The 20,780-nt window shown below is 35.2% G+C and overlaps 1 protein-coding gene across 12 annotated transcripts in view; it reads left to right on the top strand.

Moving 5' to 3' along the window:
• ptprk (protein tyrosine phosphatase receptor type K) overlaps positions 1 to 20,780 on the top strand; it is a 242,058-nt gene that overhangs the window by 161,147 nt on the left and 60,131 nt on the right. For all 12 annotated transcript variants that reach the window (XM_088626876.1, XM_088626873.1, XM_088626872.1 and 9 more), the window contains exons 8-10: positions 10,742 to 11,044; positions 17,651 to 17,760; positions 19,568 to 19,769. In XM_088626876.1, coding sequence (XP_088483002.1) covers positions 10,742 to 11,044; positions 17,651 to 17,760; positions 19,568 to 19,769 — 615 coding nt within the window. The remainder of the gene's footprint in view (positions 1 to 10,741; positions 11,045 to 17,650; positions 17,761 to 19,567; positions 19,770 to 20,780) is intronic.

Raw genomic sequence — 20,780 nt, 5'->3', positions numbered from 1 at the left:
TTTAAAGAATGCAATTGTAAAAGATTTTTGGCTTTGGATATGCAAGATGCATCACTCAAGATCCCACTTTCTTCTCACAACTATGAATAATTCAGCCTAATGCAGTTCAGAGATTGTTTTTATCATACACGTTTGTACCCTCACACCTGAAGAAAACTTCACAGCCGAAACGTTGTTTTCCTTTCTTCTCTTTTCAGCATGGAATAAACCTATTACATGTTTCTTTCTATGTTACACAGTATGTTACCATTTCATTTCATTTGCTGAATAAATTTATTCTGCTTTCATATGAAAGTGAAATTCTGGCGGATTCTTTAGTTGCCATGTTTCATATTTACTAGTTAACCTGATCAAAATAAATAATTTTGGGATTGTAAGGGAAAAAACTGTTTAAGTTATAGAACTGTAAATTCCCTACTTGTAAGAAACAATATGGACTATTCTTGAATAATCCAAGACGTAGAAAGGTAAGTTTATTGAGTATAATATGCAGTTAATATAAAGTTTTGTTCAAAATGATATATCTTATATATCTAGATTAAAAAGCACACATATTATCTTACTTACATTTGATCAGGGCCTTTTATGAATTGCAAGTGTTACTTTTTACAACAGTGCACACACAACACAAGACAACTTAATTTTTGTAAGTAAAATATCAAAAGCAGCATGTTTACTGTTGATCATGAAATAGACCGATCTATTTTGTTTATAGACAAGCTTTCCTTTTATTTCAGTATTTGATCTATAAAAGAAGCAATACTTTAATCAAATATTCCACACAACATTTATATCTCTAACCTGTCCTAAAGATATAATTTTCATTCAGTGTTGGAGGCTAAAATATTACCTTTTTACCAGCAGAGGGCACTATACCAATAATTAGCTGCATGTAAATCAGAGCTTAATTATTTCTTTGTAACTTGGTTTAAAGGTATAAAATTGACAATTGTTTTGAGATGTTTATACAAATATAGACAAATTATGTTAAAATTCTATAACATGGTAATACTATTTTTTTAATAATTTGGGGGCATTTAGTGCTGTTTGTGAGTTAATTATTTTATTAAGGATATTTTTCTATACTTCATATTTCACAGGACTGAGTACTTATATTCATCTGAAGAAAAATGTTAACAGAGGTCACACCTTTATAATTGCTCTGGCATTTCCACTCCTTGTAGACCATATATCTTCTTTTAATTTAAACTGTGAAAATGTATTGGGATTTTAGGAGCTAAGCTGTTGAAATCAATATAATTTATTACAGGAGGATGTCTAATCTGTAAAGTTAATACTGGACTTTGCAGGTATTGATTACAGCTGAAGAATCCACATGCAGTTAATCATGTACAGAGGCAATAAAATATACAGCACTGAAGATGAAAGACATGGAATTGTCTGTAGTGCAAATATTGTTCCCCATTTTTATTGTAATCTTGCAGTATAGAAAGACAGTAGTAATGCATTTATATAAAAATAATCTATCTTGTTTATATTGAAACTGATGTGATATGTCTGGATTCTAGCAAGATCAAACTAGTTATTTTAACTCCGGATAAACTCCAGCAAATCTGCTGTGTACAAATAAGTGCACTGATATAATGGAGTGGTTTTCAAGATTGCATGGGTGTTACCTTAGCCGGTTTAGAATCTACCTTCTTGACCCCTTCTGATTTCTATAAGGAGGAAACATTCTACATTAGATTTCTGTTGTGATATTGTCCATAATAGAACATGCTGAGTTAAAATCCATTGCCTCTGGGAAAGACAGTTACTTTTCCCTTGATTACTGTTTTCTTTCTAGAATATGATTTCACAGTTGAAATGGAACATTGTGAAAACAGCTACGTTCAGCAGAAGAAAGATAAGATTCTCATCTCATTTTTAATAACTCATTAAAAGGTGTTTGATTTCCAGATTTTAGATGTTAGGTATTACGTGACCCTGCCCTTGGATATGATCAAAAACTAAATGATAATGGAAATATCTTGACTTTGTCTCCCTTACTTTTTACATTCTTTTGTAAAAGGACCTGTCACATCTTAATGCTCTTTTACAATGTGCACATATGCAGAAATAGTTTTTTTCCTCTGAATTGCTGAAGTTCTTCAAACATTTCCTAGTGAATGACAGCTTGATAACAAAGTATAGGTGAAAAAGATCAATGTGAGATGTGCTCTTTTTGTTGCCATTAGTTTCTCAGTAATTGCTAAATATAAGATTACCTCTACTGGGATAATTTTTTTTTTGCATTTTTAGGGTATTGTTTCATTTTGCAGTCAAGAGTAAATTTAGGGAAAGCAAGTGAGACTTTACTGCTTTTCATTAATTCCATTCCTCTAGTGTAGACTGACTTTGCATTGAAATGGATGGCTTGTAACTTTCCATTAAACAGTATTTTTTCATTCTTTTCATGGTTATATAAGTTTTATATATATAAGTTTTATATGCAGTTTTGTCAATGTAGTCTGATAAGTTGGATTGTGTAATTCTCTCTTTAATATTGCTTGATATGGTGTTTCTGTTGATCTCAAGAATTTAAACCAACTGCAAAACCCAGGAGGATTGGATGAACTCTCTAATAGGGGTGTAACATTTTGGATGGTTTTGGATGCAGGTGGGTTTCTGGTGAGGGACTTAGGAAGCGTGACAAGAAATTTGGTGCAAAAGTGATTTATTTTTAAAAGTGAATAACTGACTGGTATGTAATAGGACACAATAACACACAGGGAAAGGGAACTAGAGTGGTGCCAAAGAAAAGAAAATAACAAACAAAATGGAGCTGGGTAATAAAGTGAGGGGAAGCTGACCTATCTACCAAAACAAAACCCGAAACACTCGGTCTTCGGCATCTTCTAACACCCTGGCTAACCAAGACAAAAGGCACTCACTGGTCCTAAAATAGTGTTACTAATACAAAGATCAACTATGTGAGCAGAATGTACCCGACAACCTAAACTAACCCAATACACAAAAGTTCACAAAATACACAAGTGAACTACGAATACAAATAAGGGAAAACGAGAGTACACACAAGCAGCAGGGTAAAAAAAAACACAGAGGCTGATATGACAATTAGGGCAAGGTAATGGCAAAATAAGGATAAACACACAAATGAAAGTACAAGAAGATGAACACAAACCAACAAATGCCGAAGCTATATGAAAACACACGCAAAGTGAAATGAACGAAAACCGAAGCCATAGCAAAACGAAACGAAGCTGAGCCGAGCAGAACCGAAGTCAAGCGAAAGGCCTCTTCGTTCTGAAAACCTCCAAGTTAAATACTGAGTAAGCTGAGTTCTGATTGGTCGAGACTTGATTGAAGATCATGTCACAATGGCAAAGATGGATGAATTAATGAACCGATGGGGAGGGAGAACAACCAAAGTCAGGAAGTGTGGAACAACATCAAAACAAACACACAGACCACACTGGGACGTAACACTGTTCTGAAGTGCTGAAACTGTTCGTTTAAGACATGCAAGACAAATGATAAAACCGGCACTAACCACACACTGCAACCAGACAATATAGAAGCATATCTGAGTAAAGGTAGTCCTGTTTCATGGGAAAAATCACCAGGCCTCTTTGAAGAAGAACCAGTGACAGTCCACAAGATAATTCAATTCAAGCTTGCCACATTGCAATCTGAAAAGAAAGCAGTCTATACTAAGTGACTTTGCTGACACTCTGTTCATCTGAATTAAGCAGAATTCCACCTTCTGGCCTTTAACATTGTAACAACTGTTTATCCAGAGCTTCTGGCCTCTGTGGTCCCTTCTTAGTCAGTCCTCACTTACAGCAGGGCACGAAAACAATGTTAGAATGGTGAAACAAGTGAGGCAGCTCAACACATCTAACCTGTTAGATAATAGCTAATTAATCTATTGATCACAACCAGCTGTTTCTTGGTTAAGGTTGTTTGTTCCATACTTCTATAAACCAGAAGAAGTGCCCTTTGTTCTTGTTTTTAAGAGCACTTACACAAAGTGTCCACTTCTGTTCTCTGGTTTATATTTCAGTGCTGATTCTGGAGATATCATTTAGTTTTATTTGTGGTGATTTTGAGTAGTTAAATCAGGTCATCTTGCTGGCTTCTCTGTTCAAAACTAAAAGGGTTCTGGTCCTTCACCATGTCTTTGTAGAACATTCTCTTTTTCTCTGGAATATTTCTGGTTGCTGATTTCTGCAATGATTCCAGTGGAACAATATTTTTATGAAGTGGTGAACAAAATTGTAAATCATACTTTAATGAAGGTCTTGCTAGTATATTGTAAAAATTATTATTAAAAAATCCAGTGACATTCAATGATTTAAGTTTTTTTTTTAACCATATACCCTATCATTTTGGTTGTATTGCTTACACCACATTGTCTAGAAGATGTGAATAAATTTAATGTATACAGTCCATTTCAAGTGGCCTCTTGATGCTCTGCATTTTTTTCCGATCTTGTGTCTATGGTTTCTCTTTGCAAAATGCTTGTAATACTCTGCACTTGTCAAGATTAAAAGGCCCAGTCTTGAATTTTATCTTAATCTTTTTTAATTTAATTTGCTGCTTCAGTAGTGCTCGATAAACCTCCTGTTCTGGTATTATCTGTAAACATGTCTAGTTTATGAATTTAGAACATTAGATCATTGATATAATTTAAGAAGAGTTATAGTCCTAGTATTGATCCCTGTGGTACTCCACTCATTACTAATCACCCCAATCTAAACATTCACACCTTATCTGTGCTCAGTTTTCTATTATTCAATTCTCTGTCCAAACATGTATCCCTGAAGCCAGCAATTTGAAAATTAATATTTTATGATGAACTCTATGAAAAGCCTTCTGAACATCTAAATATATTATATCATATGCTGTTTGTTACTTTCCTCTGTTCCTTTGCTCTAATAGGTTATTTACCCAAAACCTCCCTTTTTAAAAGCCATGTTGACTCTGCCTAGGATCCTGTTTGCATATAGGTGATCCCTGCCAGTTGCCGTTTTATCAGTGGAGTTTTCCAGTTACCTACAGTTCATAGAGTAGTATTTCTTGAATTATATATATATTGTTTTTTTGCCATAAAAGAGTATGATGATTATTCTTACAATCTTATAATAATGTTATGAGTGTAAAAGTATTTATGGTGAGTTTTAATGGATGGGGACTTTTTTTTTCCTGTAAGACCTGTGCAATTCTATGAATTGAAAGATGGGTACATATGTTTGTGGAAACAATTAAAAAATAAAAAAAATATTTAATTATATCTTGGAAATGTCTGGGGTAATGCTCACGATGTTATTATTCTTAATCATAACAGAAGAACATTAATGCAAATGCATTAGGTTAATTGCAGATAGTAGCCTTCTTCAGCATCCTAACCTCTCATACAATCACACACGGTCTTTGTGCTGACCTCTAATTCATTCTAAATGTCTATATGTACTACTGCAAACTTAGACCAGACTCAATATGTCTAACCATTTGGGGTCTCTTTGTGTTGTTTTTTTGTTGTTGTCATTTTAAGTTAATTGTATCTGCTGCATATGTGTTGATATTATTGCTGATTATTTGTAATGAGTTAAATTATCCAGCCAGTGTTTTCAGCTTTTTTCATAGTCTATGCAATTTGCAATATTTCAACTTACCCTTCAGTGAATGGCAACAAAACTTTTTTTTAAAATTGAATGGTACAAAACACATGGGCATGAACAGGCACAACAGTTAATCGGAATACGGACATCACAGTGGTGTACTCACATTTTTTTAAATTTCTCTGCATCAGTGATTTATTGTATACTTTACTTAATGGATGTGACAGCTTCATAGGTGACTCCAGAGCAGCCTTACTTTGCCTTCAAATACTTGAATCCATGGCGGTAGAAATGTTTTACAGCAGTGGCATTCATGAACAAAAGACAAATTCCACTTTTACCCTCAAGCAGCTTTATATTGAGTATACTCTACCTGTCTGCAAGGATCAGTCAATTCGTACATCAGACAACTTTAACTTTGGCAGTGGTCTGCACTGAGCTTGTCTGAGTGTGTAGCCCAGGGGGGACTGGGGTGACTGTCCAGCAGGTCACATACAGTAAGTCTTCTTCTTCTGCACAATCTACCACTTCAGCAGGTCATTCTTTAATTATTAAATTAATAAATACACTGGATTAGATAATGAGCACTGGAATAATTAAATCCCTGTACCTTCCATACTTGGTTATAGAATAACAAAATAAAGGTTTAATAGATTCTTTTTTTTGTTGTAAATAATGGCTAGGAAGTGTTGCTATAGAAACTTGTGGTCTGTGGCTGTGCAGGCCTGGGACTTGCAAAAACTTTCCTTGACACCTGAGAAAAGAATGTGATTCAGAAAATATAGAAAACTACTTCTTTCACAATTGAAGCAAGCAGAGGGGATTCCTTCCCACTTGTCTGAAAAGGTTAAAAGAAGTTTTGTGTAGCAGTCAAGCACATGGTCAACATGTCTCATATTGTACAAAGGGGAGAGCACTTGACATTGATGCTGTCATGTCAGGTTTAGCTGGTAGATTGTAATTCACTTTCACTCTGCTCCACTGAGAAATGGTTCCTGCTAACATGGGAAAGGGGCATTTGCTTTCACTGTAAGCTGGCTTTTTACACTGACTGCTAGCCGGCTGAATTGTAATGGCAAGGATAGAAAAGTAAATGAATATTTGCATCATTTTTTTTTTTACTGGCAATAAAGTTGCACAATTAGGGTAATTAGTATCCTGCATGGGTTGGTTGGATGATGGATCGCAATCAAGATTATGTTGACTCTCTTCCAAAGTGATATATTGGCTAATTTAGTATCTCTAAAAATGTGCTGTGACAGCTGTAGTGGCCTCATGGTCCATCTTGTAGCATCTGTTCTCTCAATTTTCAGATTCTGAACATAGTTAATGCTCTTTATTTGCATTTACCTTTCCAAATATTGACATTGAATCCTAATAATGGCTTCCTCATTTGTCCTATGTATCCTTACTGCCACAATGGATGAAAAGACGAACTGTGTTGCAAGACCTTGTATTGAACCTGTCCTGTTGATGACTTGGTTAACTGTTTTTAATAGCTTGATATAAATACAAAATGTTTTTTGTATTTATATCAATTCATGTTCATGTTTTTTCCACAGTTTTATGGTTACTTATTCTGAAAATGCAAATTAGCAAGAAGGGCTTAATTCAAATGTTGATATTATTTCCTATTTTAAACACCGTGATATTAAGTTCTAAAGCCACATGTATATACTGTATGACATGGTAACGTGTTTTCACATTCTTGTTTTTTGTCAGTTTGCCTGGTAGTATGAGTGGTCTATCTTCCACTAATGACATGTTGTTTTGTCCACACATTTCCTAGAGTACAGGGTGAGAAAATAAAGGATTTATGAATGCCATATATTATAAGCCAATCATTAACATTGTAGCAGTTCGTTTTCAGTGGCCTTCAGTGGTTTGTTTTCCTCATGACATTGTTTTCAGTGCTAGTGATACATTTTGAAGCTTTAAATTTCCCCTTATAAATCTAAAACTTGGGTTATTTTCACTGAAAGCAAGGGAACATTGTGGATATCAGAACATTTCTAACTGATGTATATCTTTAAGTGTACTTTGAACTTGGATTAGTTTTATGAATCTTCATAGCTGTGAATGAAAAGTTTGAACTAAATATTTATTTGATGATTTCACAGAAAAATAATGATTACACAAAACAGAAAAGGACAGCATTATTTTATGAGCATTAGCATTTTAACTATTAATTACAGTATTGTATTTCACATTCAAAACCTAGCATTTGTGGTGTTGGTTCAAAATTTAATGTTGATACTTTAATCATGAGATTTTCTTTGTGCTGTATTAAAAATCTTAACTGTAAATTGCTTTTCAACACAAATATCCACCCTCCCAATTTGTTTACAGCTTTTGAATTTCTGTCCTTTATTCTTCAAATACAGATGCAGCCATTCAAAATGGGTGAGGTATTTCGCGGCATACCCCGGTGGGCGTGTCACAGTATCACGCAGTATCACGTGGTATCACGTGTGTCATGTGTGTCACGTGACTAACTATCCGGCGTCGCCTTGTAAAACCGCCAGGGGGAGCTTAACCTCTCATGTACAGCATTTGAGCCTTTAATTTTGAACTGTGTATTACAGCATGTTAATCATCAGTCATTAAAATGTTGGTATATATTATGAAAGCAAGATTGCTCAGTTGGACAGAAGTACACAACCTACCTTTATCAGAAATATTTATGCATCAAAGCCTTTACTGAAGATATTACTAATAGTATTAATAATGGATGACTTTGGACAAGCTGTATACTCAAAGTATAATTTCTTTGCACATTTGTACAAGCACTTGGAATCTGTCCAAGCCATACTTTGTCAGGCATTTTGTTTTACTTCAACGGGGCATAAAAACTTCCTTGCTTTTAACAGGGCGTTTCATAATTTCTAGCTACGAAAATGATTTAAAATGCGACACCTATCATTCAACTAGAGCTTAAAATATCACAAGGAAAAATACACACCGGTATTCCATTTCTCCCTAAACATTGTAAGCTTCGAAGTCTTTAACTAAAGTGATACCGGAGTCAACAAGCATACTTTTAGAATTTGATTAAAAGGGAATATAATATGGAATCGCGTATCTAAAGAATTTAATAACGGTATGATTATATCCGTGTACTGCGGCAGAGCTATGTAGGGCTGTTTCGCCTGCCTGATCATGCGAGCTGTCTTGTAGCCTACTGGTCTAGGTGCGTGACTACCAACTAGCAGGTTGTGTGTTCGAATCCAGCTGGTGCTGGACTTTTATTTTAACAAACATTTCTTCGAAAAAATAGGTAAGCGATATTATGGACAATCAAATTGACTTTTATATTTCAAAATATCGCAACATGATCGATATTTGCGATATTTTGAATATATCTTCCCTTCTGACAGCGGTTCCTGCTTCTATTGTGTGTGTGTGTGCAACAGTAAATTTTTATAGAGAAATGGAGGCTGGACAGTATGCGTTACAATATAAACATTTATATTGATTTAAATCGTGTTCTGATTTAAATCGCAAACGCGTGTTTAATTATGTGTTTTTTAATCATGATCAGGCTAATGCATTTCTACATTTTCTGTATGAACCAGCTTAGAGGTTCATACAGAAAGACAGCTTGTGTTTAAATTGAGTGTAAGGTAATTTATGCTTCTAAAGTCATGGTCAGTATTGTTGTACTGTGTCACATTATTTTATTGCGTTATTAAATCCGGTGGCGCTGTGTTAGTTTCCTGACTCACATTATTTAAACTGCGACACTGATCATTCATCTCTAAATAAACTTTATTTTATATAGCGTTTTAAGCGAATAGGTAATTAGATTGCTCATAAACCTAATAACTTTTTCTACATAAACACAGCGTGATTGCTCTCTGAAAATGCTTTTCCTTTATTTTTAAAGTAGGCTCAGATTTCAACTATAGATCGTATTATTAAAAATGTATTTTTTGTAAACCATGTTTGCTATTAATTCATTTAGGGCTAAAATACGTTCATTGTCTTCTAATCGAGTCGAGTTGACATTGGAAGCCTGCCACACCCGGACCGTTAAACCAACGCATTAGCACGTCAAAGCCCATTGAGCCAGTATTGGCTTTAGTATCCCCCCCTTCTCCCCTCAATTCAATTCAATTCAAGGTGTTTTATTTGCATGACAGATGGGTACAAGCAGTGTTGGGTACTGTATGTATATTGTAACGCTTACGGCAGACAGGCACTGTGTAGGAGCCGGCGCACCAGAGCAGCGCCTGCAATTTTTATATTTATAACTTAGTTTTTAAAATTAGTCAAGCAATACGAATTTAAAGACGAATTTAATCAAATTCTAAAAGTATGCTTGTTGACTCCGGTATCACGTTAGTTAAAGACTTCGAAGCTTACAATGTTTAGGGAGAAATGGAATACTGGTGTGTATTTTTTTCTTTAAAGTACCAAGACCAGCCATATACTGTATGTTTACGTTCCAAAATTAATATCGTTTATGGCCTTCACACGCGTTACAGTATGCTCCTATTCTTTTTATGCTCAGCTACTAAGATTTCCCTTCAGTGGTAAAATTCAATATCTACAACGGGCACAGTAAAGACGTTTACAGTACAGTAAGTCTTTCTACGACAGACCAACGGACCACGAGTGCCCCTGTCGGTCAACCAATCACGCACCGCGGTATCGCGTGTCATCTTACCTGCGGTATCTGTACTGCGGTGTCTGTACCGCGCACTTTGAATGGCTGCATCTGTATGTTGGTCACCTTGATACCCACTTAATGATTGCTGACAGTTACATTTAGTTCTTAATCTGTTTGAGTTTTGGCAAAAATAGTTGAAATATGCTCTCCTTTCAGTTTCTACTGTTTATTTTTTGTGCTGTAAATCTAAAACAGTCATGTCTTCACTAACAACTAATGAACAATCAATCATACCTCATCACAGAGTAAGTGCCAACTAGAAATGTTTCAGATGGCATAACGTGAAATCCAATCTTTAGCTTCAATTGGCATCTGAACGGGTGAATTATTGTATTTTACCACTGTATATCAGCATTGTTTGTAACTTATTTTCAACATTGATGCTACCAGGCTGTTCTTTTTCTATTCGAATCATATTTGGTATATCTTGTAAATGTATTTAATCATTTGCTTACCATTCCCATTAATTTCTCTTCTTGTGTAGAACCAATGAGGACCCCTAAAAGTCTGAAGATTGCAGAGACCCAGGCCAGGTTCATAGCGGTGGACTGGGAGTCATTGGGCTACAATATTACACGATGCCACACGTTCAATGTCACAATTTGCTACCACTACTTCAATGGCAATAACGAGAGCAAAGCTGATTGCTTGGATATGGACCCCAAAGCTCCGCGGCACATTGTTGGAAACCTTCCCCCAAACACAAATGTGAGCCTTAAAATGATCCTCACCAACCCCGAAGGCCGAAAAGAGAGTGATGAAGTGGTCATTCAAACAGATGAAGACGGTAGGCGCTTTGTGGCAGTGTTTGTGTTGTTGTTCTCATTTATACTAAGTATTAATGTTCATTTACTTTAAATTATTTTATGGTAAACGGCTATTCCAGGGAAAAGTTTGATGATAGTTGTATAAGTGTGAATATTGAGAAAATTATGTTATTTGTTGAAGATAGAATTTGACTGATAAACACTGTTATTCTTTTTGCAGATATATGCTTTTTTCTTTGAATTAGCATAGTTTAATATATTAGTATATTTAATTCTGAATTTAATTTCTATTTTAATTTCATGCCTCTATTAGCTAATCCTGAAGCCATAATCTATGAAGATGACTAGTTTGCTAACTGTTCCAGAATGTAGATCAATATAAATTAGGAAGAACAGAAATCCTAGTACAGTTCCCTGTGGTAATTCACTAATTACATCACCCCAATTTGAATATTTACTCCTTACCTGCACGCTTTTTCCTATTAACCAGTTTTCAGTCAAATCATACACAATTCTCCAAATGCCTTCTACCTGTAATTTTGAAGTTTCACATAAAAAAAATTCTGGAAATCTCAATACACCAGGTAATCCATTACTGACGTTGTTTGGTAATATCTACCATTTCTAAATATGTATGAACTATTCCCAGGTCAGGAATCCATGCGCTTCCTACAGCGTGAAAAGACATTTTGTAGGATTAGAATGTTACCTTATATTACACCTATATAACTCTTTTCTGGACACTCCACTCAAAGTGCTTTATAGGTAATGGGGAGCCCCTCCACCACCACCAGTGTGCAGCCCCACCTGGATGATGTGTTGCCATCCATAGTGCACCAGAACGCTCCCCACACATCAGCTATCAGTGAGGGGGAGAACTGATAGATGTAGCCAGTTTAGAGATGGGGATTATTAGGAGGCCATGATTAGTAAAGGCCGGGGGAAATTTGCCGGGGTAACACCCCTTCTCTTTTCGAGAAACACCCTGGGATTTTTAATGGCCACAGAGAGGTCAGGGCCTCAGTTTTACATCTCATCTGGAGGATGGCACTTTTTTACAGTTTAGTGTCCCCGTCACTATACTGGGGCATTAGGATCCACATAGACCACAGGGTGAGCGCCCCCTGCTGGCACCACTAACACCTCTTCCAGCAGCAACCTTAGTTTTTCCCAGGTGTCTCCCATCCAGGCACTGCCCAGGCTCACACCTGCTGGGCTCCAGTGGGCTGCCAGCTGTGAGCTTCAGGGTGACATGGCTGCTGGCATGATTACAAAATTAACGGATTGAAATTGGGCTGTCTGATTTTTTTTCTTATTCTCTACTCCAAACTTGTCATCTTTTTTAAATGCAAAAGGTATTTTTAGGTAACATAATAAGAACTGTCTCATTTAGTGCACACTTTAACATCATTATGCACTCTTATTGTAAATAATGTGTGTAGCTGTGCTGTAGTGGTGCAAGGATTAATAACCAGAATTTCCTTTTTTTTCTCTGTGTGTATTGTAATTTTTTTAAATTAAAATATTGAAGACAGTTAAAACATTCAAAATGTGAATAAAATTAATGCACACATTCCTACTATGGCATTTAATTTGATTAACAATTTGGTTTATATTAGGCTTTTGTTCACTGATCATTGCTTTCTATACTATACACAGCTTGAGCTACAAATAAATACAAATTTAAATACTTGCTAAAATACTAAAAATTTTAAGCTGCCGTTAGACTCATTTCACTTCATTTAGTTCCACCAAAGGACTATATTTTCTTAATTACTCCTAGATGTCTTTTTTGAAGTTTAAAGGAAAGACCATTGCCGGGATTTCTTTTCAGGCCTGAATGATGAAAACACAAAAGCAAGTTATTGAAAGTGGTATAGATAGATCAAAGTAAACCTTAAATGATGAAAAACCATGGTTTGGTCTCATGATTTAAGATGGATTCTTTAAATATTTGTTTTCCAAATATAATTGAGAATCATTGGAAGAGTTATTACTTGTTTCTCAGTTTTATTTATTTTTATTTATTTATTTTTCAGCTACTCTCTATTTTTCCACATTTCCTACACGACTGTGTTCTGAGTTTAGGAAGATGCTTGTTCTTTTTTTTATGCCGAATTCCATTGTGGGACTTAAGATGCCGCATAATGTGTTTACAGCACATACAGCAGCAATGCACTTTGGTTGCTCTCTAAGGTTAAGGACTACCCTAAAGATGAGTAGAGGACCAAAGTGTTGTACTGCTTAGGGAAGGATATTTGTGGACATAGCCTTGGTCTTTGTCAGTGTTCAGAAAACTCAAACATACTTCCTACCTTGTAACAGTCTTGTATCTTGATAGAAAGATACATCAGAACATGTGTCACACTGTCTGGCTCAAGTGTGGCTGAGACCGGAAAACAAAACATAAAACAGTGCACTAACTACAAGAACTGTGTATAAATGCTGAGATGCATACTGTGAATTTCAAAACTGCATTAAGTAGAACGGCACGTATTTATGCAGTTGACAGTCTTTCCATTAGCTCATGCTACATTACTCTTGAAGTACTTCTTTTTAATCTCCCTTTCTGTAAGATACAAGCCACTTTTACTGTGGAATTAAATGTTCACTGGATTCAAGGATGTTAAAGATTCTTTGGAGAGTAATTCACAGATATTTAAACACTAGTGCTCAATATCTTATCTCCCTATTGACAACTTTCTTTCCATATGAGTTTAGAAAAAAAGTATTTAGACGCATGCTGTGCTAACACTTTTGGAATGCTGCATCATGCAAACAGTGCTGTTTTTCATGCATCAATTAGTAACCTAGTTATTTCACTTTGATTTCACACAGCCTTTTAATGTGACTTTTTCAGGCATCTTATGAGGCAACTTTGTTTCCTCTTACCTAAATGACTATAGTCCTAGTTGTTCTGGTCTGGAGTCTGTGGGACATACATTTTATGGCTATATTGAATTCAGTATGTGTTGACCTAATGTGCAGTAGAAAGAGTCCAGATTATGAAGGAGAAGCTAACAGCAAAATGGCCCTATCATAATTTTAGCTAAATCCATTATTTAATGATTTCTTGAGCTAATTGGCTTAATCAGTCTAAATAATGAGTGATCGATTATCAAAGTTAATATAAAGTGCATGGCTCTTTACCCTGCAGTTCTAATGTGCCAAGTCATTAATTCAACCATTAAAATGTAACTTACTTGGGTGCATAAAGTATAGTTTAAAGAAGCATCATTACCCAAACATCAATTACTGTTGCATTACAAAAAAGTACTTAATTTTTTATTTATCCTCAGTCTACAAAAAAAGGCTATTTAACTTCTGTTTTTAAGTCAGACATACAGTAAATAGCTTCTAGTGTTCATGATAGGCAATATTTACTTGTGAAGAAAGTTTGGGAAGGAAACCTAGGAAATGGAAAAAAATATCTTTACCTACTAGTGATATCACGTTTCCTTTATGATTCCAAAGACACATACAATAACCTTTTTTTTAATATTCTGAACTAGACTTGGTTTAATGCAGTTTACATTAGTTGTATGATGTGTGACAATTTAAAGACTGGTCATGATCAAGAATGCTTATTTGCTTTCAGCTGTAAAGAAAGCCAAGATAATGGATGTTGGATGTCTTTAATGTCTGAAAGAATACACTGTTTCATTGAGGAATAACTAAACTTAACACAGTAGTGATTGTCATTAAAAAATCTATTCATTGCTTTCTCAAACAGAACACTGTATTTTTTGTTCTTCATTGTAACTTACAGACATTATGTACTGGCTGTTTTTTCTACCTAAAGCTTTCTGCCCAAACTGCCTGTATATAATGTTCATAAATCAGTGGAAAGCATAAAATACACTGTTCTGTTTGAGAGCAATGCATTGATTTTTTATTGTTACACAATGGTAAAAAGTCTTTATTTCAGGAGTAGTTCAAAGGAAAGTTTGGGGTGGATATATTAAATTCCAGCACTGAAAATTTCTACTGTCAATCAGTATTTGAACACGAGTTAGACTGTTTTTGAGAACAGACAGTGTTACATATCCATGTTACAGTGTAAAATGCATGGTAAACTAAAACCTTATTTCAGAAAATAGATCATTTAAAGGGATATAGACTCTTATTTGTTCCAGATTTTATAATTCAGGCATAGTTATCATGAAATAGGTTTCATGACATGATTTTGATTGCAAAACATCCATATAGCAAATGGGTTGAACAACATTTTTGTGCCATATAAAAGCTGTCAGAGTAAAAGACTTTATCTCTTGCCACGTACTGTCTCTATAGGAACTAAAATCCAAATGCCTTGGCCAATATAAGTTCAATTATATAACATGTAGATTGTTGTGAAGTCCAAAAAATATATTTTTTCAGATATGTATTGGTTTGCAGAAACAAATTAATGTGTCCTCAGTGCCTCTTTTGCAAGCTATAGGTGTGTGTTGGGGGAAGGAGTGCTTGTACATTTGTCTCATCATCCATGTGAGGCCCTGTAAAAAATGACTTTGACAAGATAGAGTAGTATGTCCATATCATCCTTACTGTAATAGATATATTTAACTTCCCTCACCTGTAATTTTTTAGATAGATTTATTAGATACCTATAGCAAAATAATGGACAGTACATATAACTGTGGCTCTGTATGACCATGAGCCTACACAGCTTTTAAATATATTTGTACTATTCCAAGTTATGCTTCCAATCTCAAGAGTTTTTATAATTCATAAATTCTAATGCATTATGTGCAGAACTAAGATAAATATTGTTATTCTCACAAGCTGTTTGGTGTGCTTAGATTCTGTTTACTTATTATACCAGTCATTCTTCACAATCAGGTTTATTATAATAATTTTAAAGCAAGTAAGATCTCGGATATACCAATTCATAATGCAGTTTGTAGAGTAGATGTCATGTTGATGATTTTCTGCTCAGGTTTTAGGAAATCTCGTAATTATAGAGTTTCCAGTCAGTATGTTCCAGTTTTGGCATCTGCAGAGAAAGCAAGTTATGAAGCTTGCTTTGAAAGGAAAGTTTTGTTCCTGTTTTTTTTCTTAAATTTCTATATTAGTTATATTTTGATATGTCTCATGTCTGAATAAATCATATACGGTATCTAGAAAAGTAGAAGGAAGAGAAGTAAACACTTCGCAGAAATCAAGATAGAACCCTTTTCCTTTTCCACTTAAAAATGTGTTTATAGTGTAACGCATACGGCCACCATTGGTTGTGAGAGCCGGCTTACCAGCGCGGTGACGTCACCGCCCTTCCCTGTGAATAGCAGGGACCGCAGCTGCCGGGCTGAGGGGAGATTTCCCTTTGGCTCAACTGCCTGGGTCCCTGTTGAGTGACGCTGGAGGCCCGGGTTCAAGTCCCCGACGGTGGGGGCCGACCTGAGGTGGCAGCGGCGAGGGCGCCCACGTGAACCCCAGAGCGTTACAATAATATAGTTAACCAAAATTAAAACTCCTGGCTCCTTAAACATATGATGTGAATGAATTTACTGTCTATTCCTTTATATGTGTTGTACTGTATATTATGAGTTATATGTCATCACATAGTATAAAGAATTTATTTTTCTTTGGGACGTTCTCTTTTGTTATCTAATGGGTGGTGTAATGGCTTTTTGTGTCATCAGAAGGATTTAAAGTACTCTAGGTCAGTGCTGAAGAGAGGAGTGGATTTACTGCTTGAAGGAGGAAAGGTTGATTAGCTATAGAAAATAAACCAATGGATTTCAATAGAATATCTACTTCCTGGAAAGAAATGTCAGAAAGTGCAAAATAACACAAAAAAGATCTGCATTATATTTCTGTAGTTGTTATAACCATTAATTCTTAATGGAAAAATGCTACAAAGTATATGAAAGTAAATTAAACCATGAAACTAGTCTACAATTGCTGCCAACAAGCAATCCTGACAGAAACATTATCTCTCTGACCCTACCCTATACATCTCAATTCAAATAATTAAAAAGCAAGTAATTTTTGGGTTATGTTTATGCTTACTTTCCCTAAACAGTGCACAAAACTAATGAAAATCTTGTATTTGAATGTGATTATTTTTTATTAACTTTGGCATGGGCTAATTGCTTTCTTTTGTCTGACTGGGGGTTAGTGAGCTTTTCCATTCAAAGGGATAACCTTCAATTAAAAAACATTTGATTTTTTCTGTATTAAATGCTTCTAGTGCTGAAATGAAATCTGCCTTTGATCGTTTAGTCGTAGTGAAATGTGGTTTTGTCTTTTGTAACAGAATGGGTGGTGATGGTGTGGTGCTCATGGAATGCTTGTGTTTTCTGAAAATATTTAATTTGTCTTGATGCATTATTGCCAAGTTATTAGATTAAAAAAGATTAACATTTTAAATTGCTACATTCTCATGAACTAAAAAGCCATTTAGCAATGCAATTTTAAACTTCTTAGATAGTTTTATTACAAATCATCTTTTGTGTTGCATGCAAAAAATTAGGTTGTTTTTCTGTTAAGTGGTAGACACACATGTTCAACATGTTTGTTATAGCACCAATACCATTCTGCAGATTTTCTAAAAAATAAATAAATCTGTGAGAGTTTATTGAAATTATTGTTTTTTCATTAAATTAACTTCTCCATTAATGCAGTGCCTAGTCCAGTCCCCAGTGAGTCAACGAAAGCCACACCATTTGAAGACCGAATCTTCCTCTACTGGAAAGAGCCCTTGGAGCCAAATGGCATCATCACTCAGTATGAGGTAATCATGGTTGTTAACAAATCGACAGGGAAGATAGGAATGAAAGTCTATTACTAACCAGCTTCATATATTTTTTTCATTATGATTATTCTATTTTCATATTACAAATAGTAGAATGATATAGAGGTTGTAAATCTGCATCTGTCACACAAAATATTACATTCTTTTTATAACTTTTTAAAATCTTAAAGTTAACTCCACTACTGCTCAATAAACTCTCTGTGTTTGCTCTTGGATGACATGAACCATGTAGGCTGCATGTATTTGTATTGTTTTGGATGCCTGCATTCAATCAAAATAAGTGTAGAGATTAGATCAAGACATGTTTTCACTGTGAATGGCCATTTCTGCTCTAAACATATTTGGTTTGCCATTTTGACCTTGGTAAAATTACAGAATAAAAAGATAAAGGTCTTAATCTGATCTCTAAGATTGTTTTGATTGAAAAAGACAAAACAAGCTAGAACATTATAGCTAGAACACTTAAAACAAGACAGACCCAATAATAAGCTAGCTATTATTAAATATAAACATTCTACAATTTGTCTTTGTTTTTATTTCCCAGAACTGACTTGCCATGAACATTGAAATGTTGTTTAATGTATTTGGAGTAAGGGAATATTAGAACTTCAACGTCTAGTTGAAATATTTAATTTAACTAGCACTTGGAGTTCACTTTCTCCAGTTACATACTGTTATATGTATTGGAAATAGCTATCAAAGTGTCTTAAGAATGTAGATACAATAAGTAACACCAGGCTACTGTCAACATTGACAGTTCTCAGGAAGCTTCATAGCAAGAAAGGAACTGGGGTGTTTACTGAGTTGTATTGGGTCTGAGATGCACTTATCAAAGGAATCAGATGGTTTACATTGCTTAAGTTCTGGGTAAATGAATTAAGTGTCATCATCAGTCCAGGAGTACAGCATAAAAGGGCAGATAGACAAAGTTGGGAAGGGAGAGACAGACAGAAGGTGGAAGCTCCTTGTTCCAATCAGCCTTTAAGATTGAAGTTAAGTATTTAAACTGTTGAGAGAGCTTGCTATTATCTTGTGGTTAGGAAACTCTGATTTCCTATATAGATAATCCCTGGGCTGAAAACAGACTCTTCTGGTTAGTGGATGCATTTTTTAGATTAAGTATAGCATTCCAAGTTGTATAGAGAAATGTAACTGTAGGTCAAATTCTGTTTTGTTTAGAAGGCAGCTTTATCTCTTCTGTTGGCCTTTGTATGTGTTGTACAGGATTTGAATACTTGGTAGGAGTATGAGGTTTTCATGTTGGTCAGGACATAGGCCTCTGGGATGCCTTGTTTGTAGGTTTGTAAGTAACATAACATTTATGTTGTGTGTTTTGTACTTTATGTTATTATTAATAAATATCTGTTTAACCCAGTGTGCCTGATTTATTATTCTTTTCACCAAAGCTGTGCCAGAGAACCAAGAACTCAGGTGCCTCTAATTATACCAGCCAATCGGGTATATTTTTGTAAAATATTTACATTTCGGAGGTTGCGATTTTCTGTTTTACTTATTGACCAACCCACTCAGTCATTTCCGTTACTTCCCTTTCATTTCACACTCAATTTGTAACAATATCAAAAACAGGATTTGAACATGTTTGGCACCAGCAACTGATTAGAAATTAGTCATTGGTTTTCATTCTTAGCTCATTTTATAATTATTCATTGTTCAGACAACATAATCCATCCCTTAATGTTGTGTTCCTGTTGTAAAACTAGTAGAATGTTTTGAATGTATTCGGAGTATGAAATATGTGATTGCTGTATTTTATGTTTCCATGCAGATTAGTTACAGTAGCATTAGATCCTTTGATCCTTCAATCCACTTGTTACGGCCTCCATTGACAGTGGCTCTACCCTGGAACAGCACTCATCACGTGTTCTCCCAGCTTCATCCTGGGACCACTTACCAGTTTGTCATCAGAGCCAGCACAGTGAAGGGTTTTGGGCCGCCAACTGTTCTGAACGTCACCACCAACATTTCTGGTACACGTTTCCTTCATCTCTTAAAGACCTGCCAGATGTAAGGTGGCATTTGTTCTGCCACGAACATGTCCGAACTGGAGCAATTTTGCCAGAAAGAATCATCGAATATTTATGGTTGTGAAATTTAAGCTCTGAAAAAGTGATAGAAACCAGATCAAAAAGTGACAAAAAGTAATTCAACAAGTGATTTACTGGCAGCAGTAATTGTAGTCAAAGGTGTTTCCACCAGGTACAAACATAGTGTAATTTGCTGACTGCATAGGCATTCGGTCCCCTTATTAAGAATTAATTTAACTATTAACAGGATATTAATGACAGATTTCAATAAAATAAGGTCTGACTATATATATATACACATTACTTGTAATGTATAAATGTGAAATTATTGGAAGGTGTGGTATAATTTAAACACATGGCACATTATATAGTTATGGTAGTATATGTGTATGTCTGTGGTACAAGGTTCTTTCAGAGGATATAAAATTAAGTGAATCTCAGTTATGAATATGAAGTTTAATGTTTTCATCTTTAAAAATTTAGCAGCCATGGACAGCTATTCTATCTTTGTTAGGGATCGTCACCGAGTCATTGACTGAATGCAAGTCACTGTGTACTTGTATTCAGCAGAAATAGAAACCTTCAGGTGATTCTGCCTTATGGCCCAGGATATTTACACCCATGATTGGTAGTATGTGTGTAAATGAATATTGAAAGGCTGCTTGCTTACACATATAATAGTATTTGTATACAAACCTTTTCATTAATATATGTCAAAGTAAATGTCGCTCGTTTCTACTTACACATGCGATGTAGGGTAACCACTTATCGAACTTGGGATTTTTAAGCTTCTGAGTGTTCTCTGCTTATGACTGTTACTTGCAGCAACAGCCTTCCTGCAGGTATCCTTGTACCCCAAGCTCTGTAGCTTTCATAATTGCTTATTTAAAAACAGAGACCAAATTATATAATGTTCAGAGGAGGGATTGGCAAGATTGGGGGGGCTTGTCAGTA

Source organism: Lepisosteus platostomus, chromosome 3 (assembly GCF_059453375.1).
Source record: "Lepisosteus platostomus isolate fLepPlt1 chromosome 3, fLepPlt1.hap1, whole genome shotgun sequence".
NCBI lineage: Eukaryota > Metazoa > Chordata > Actinopteri > Semionotiformes > Lepisosteidae > Lepisosteus > Lepisosteus platostomus.
This window is presented reverse-complemented; position numbering and strand designations above follow the sequence as displayed.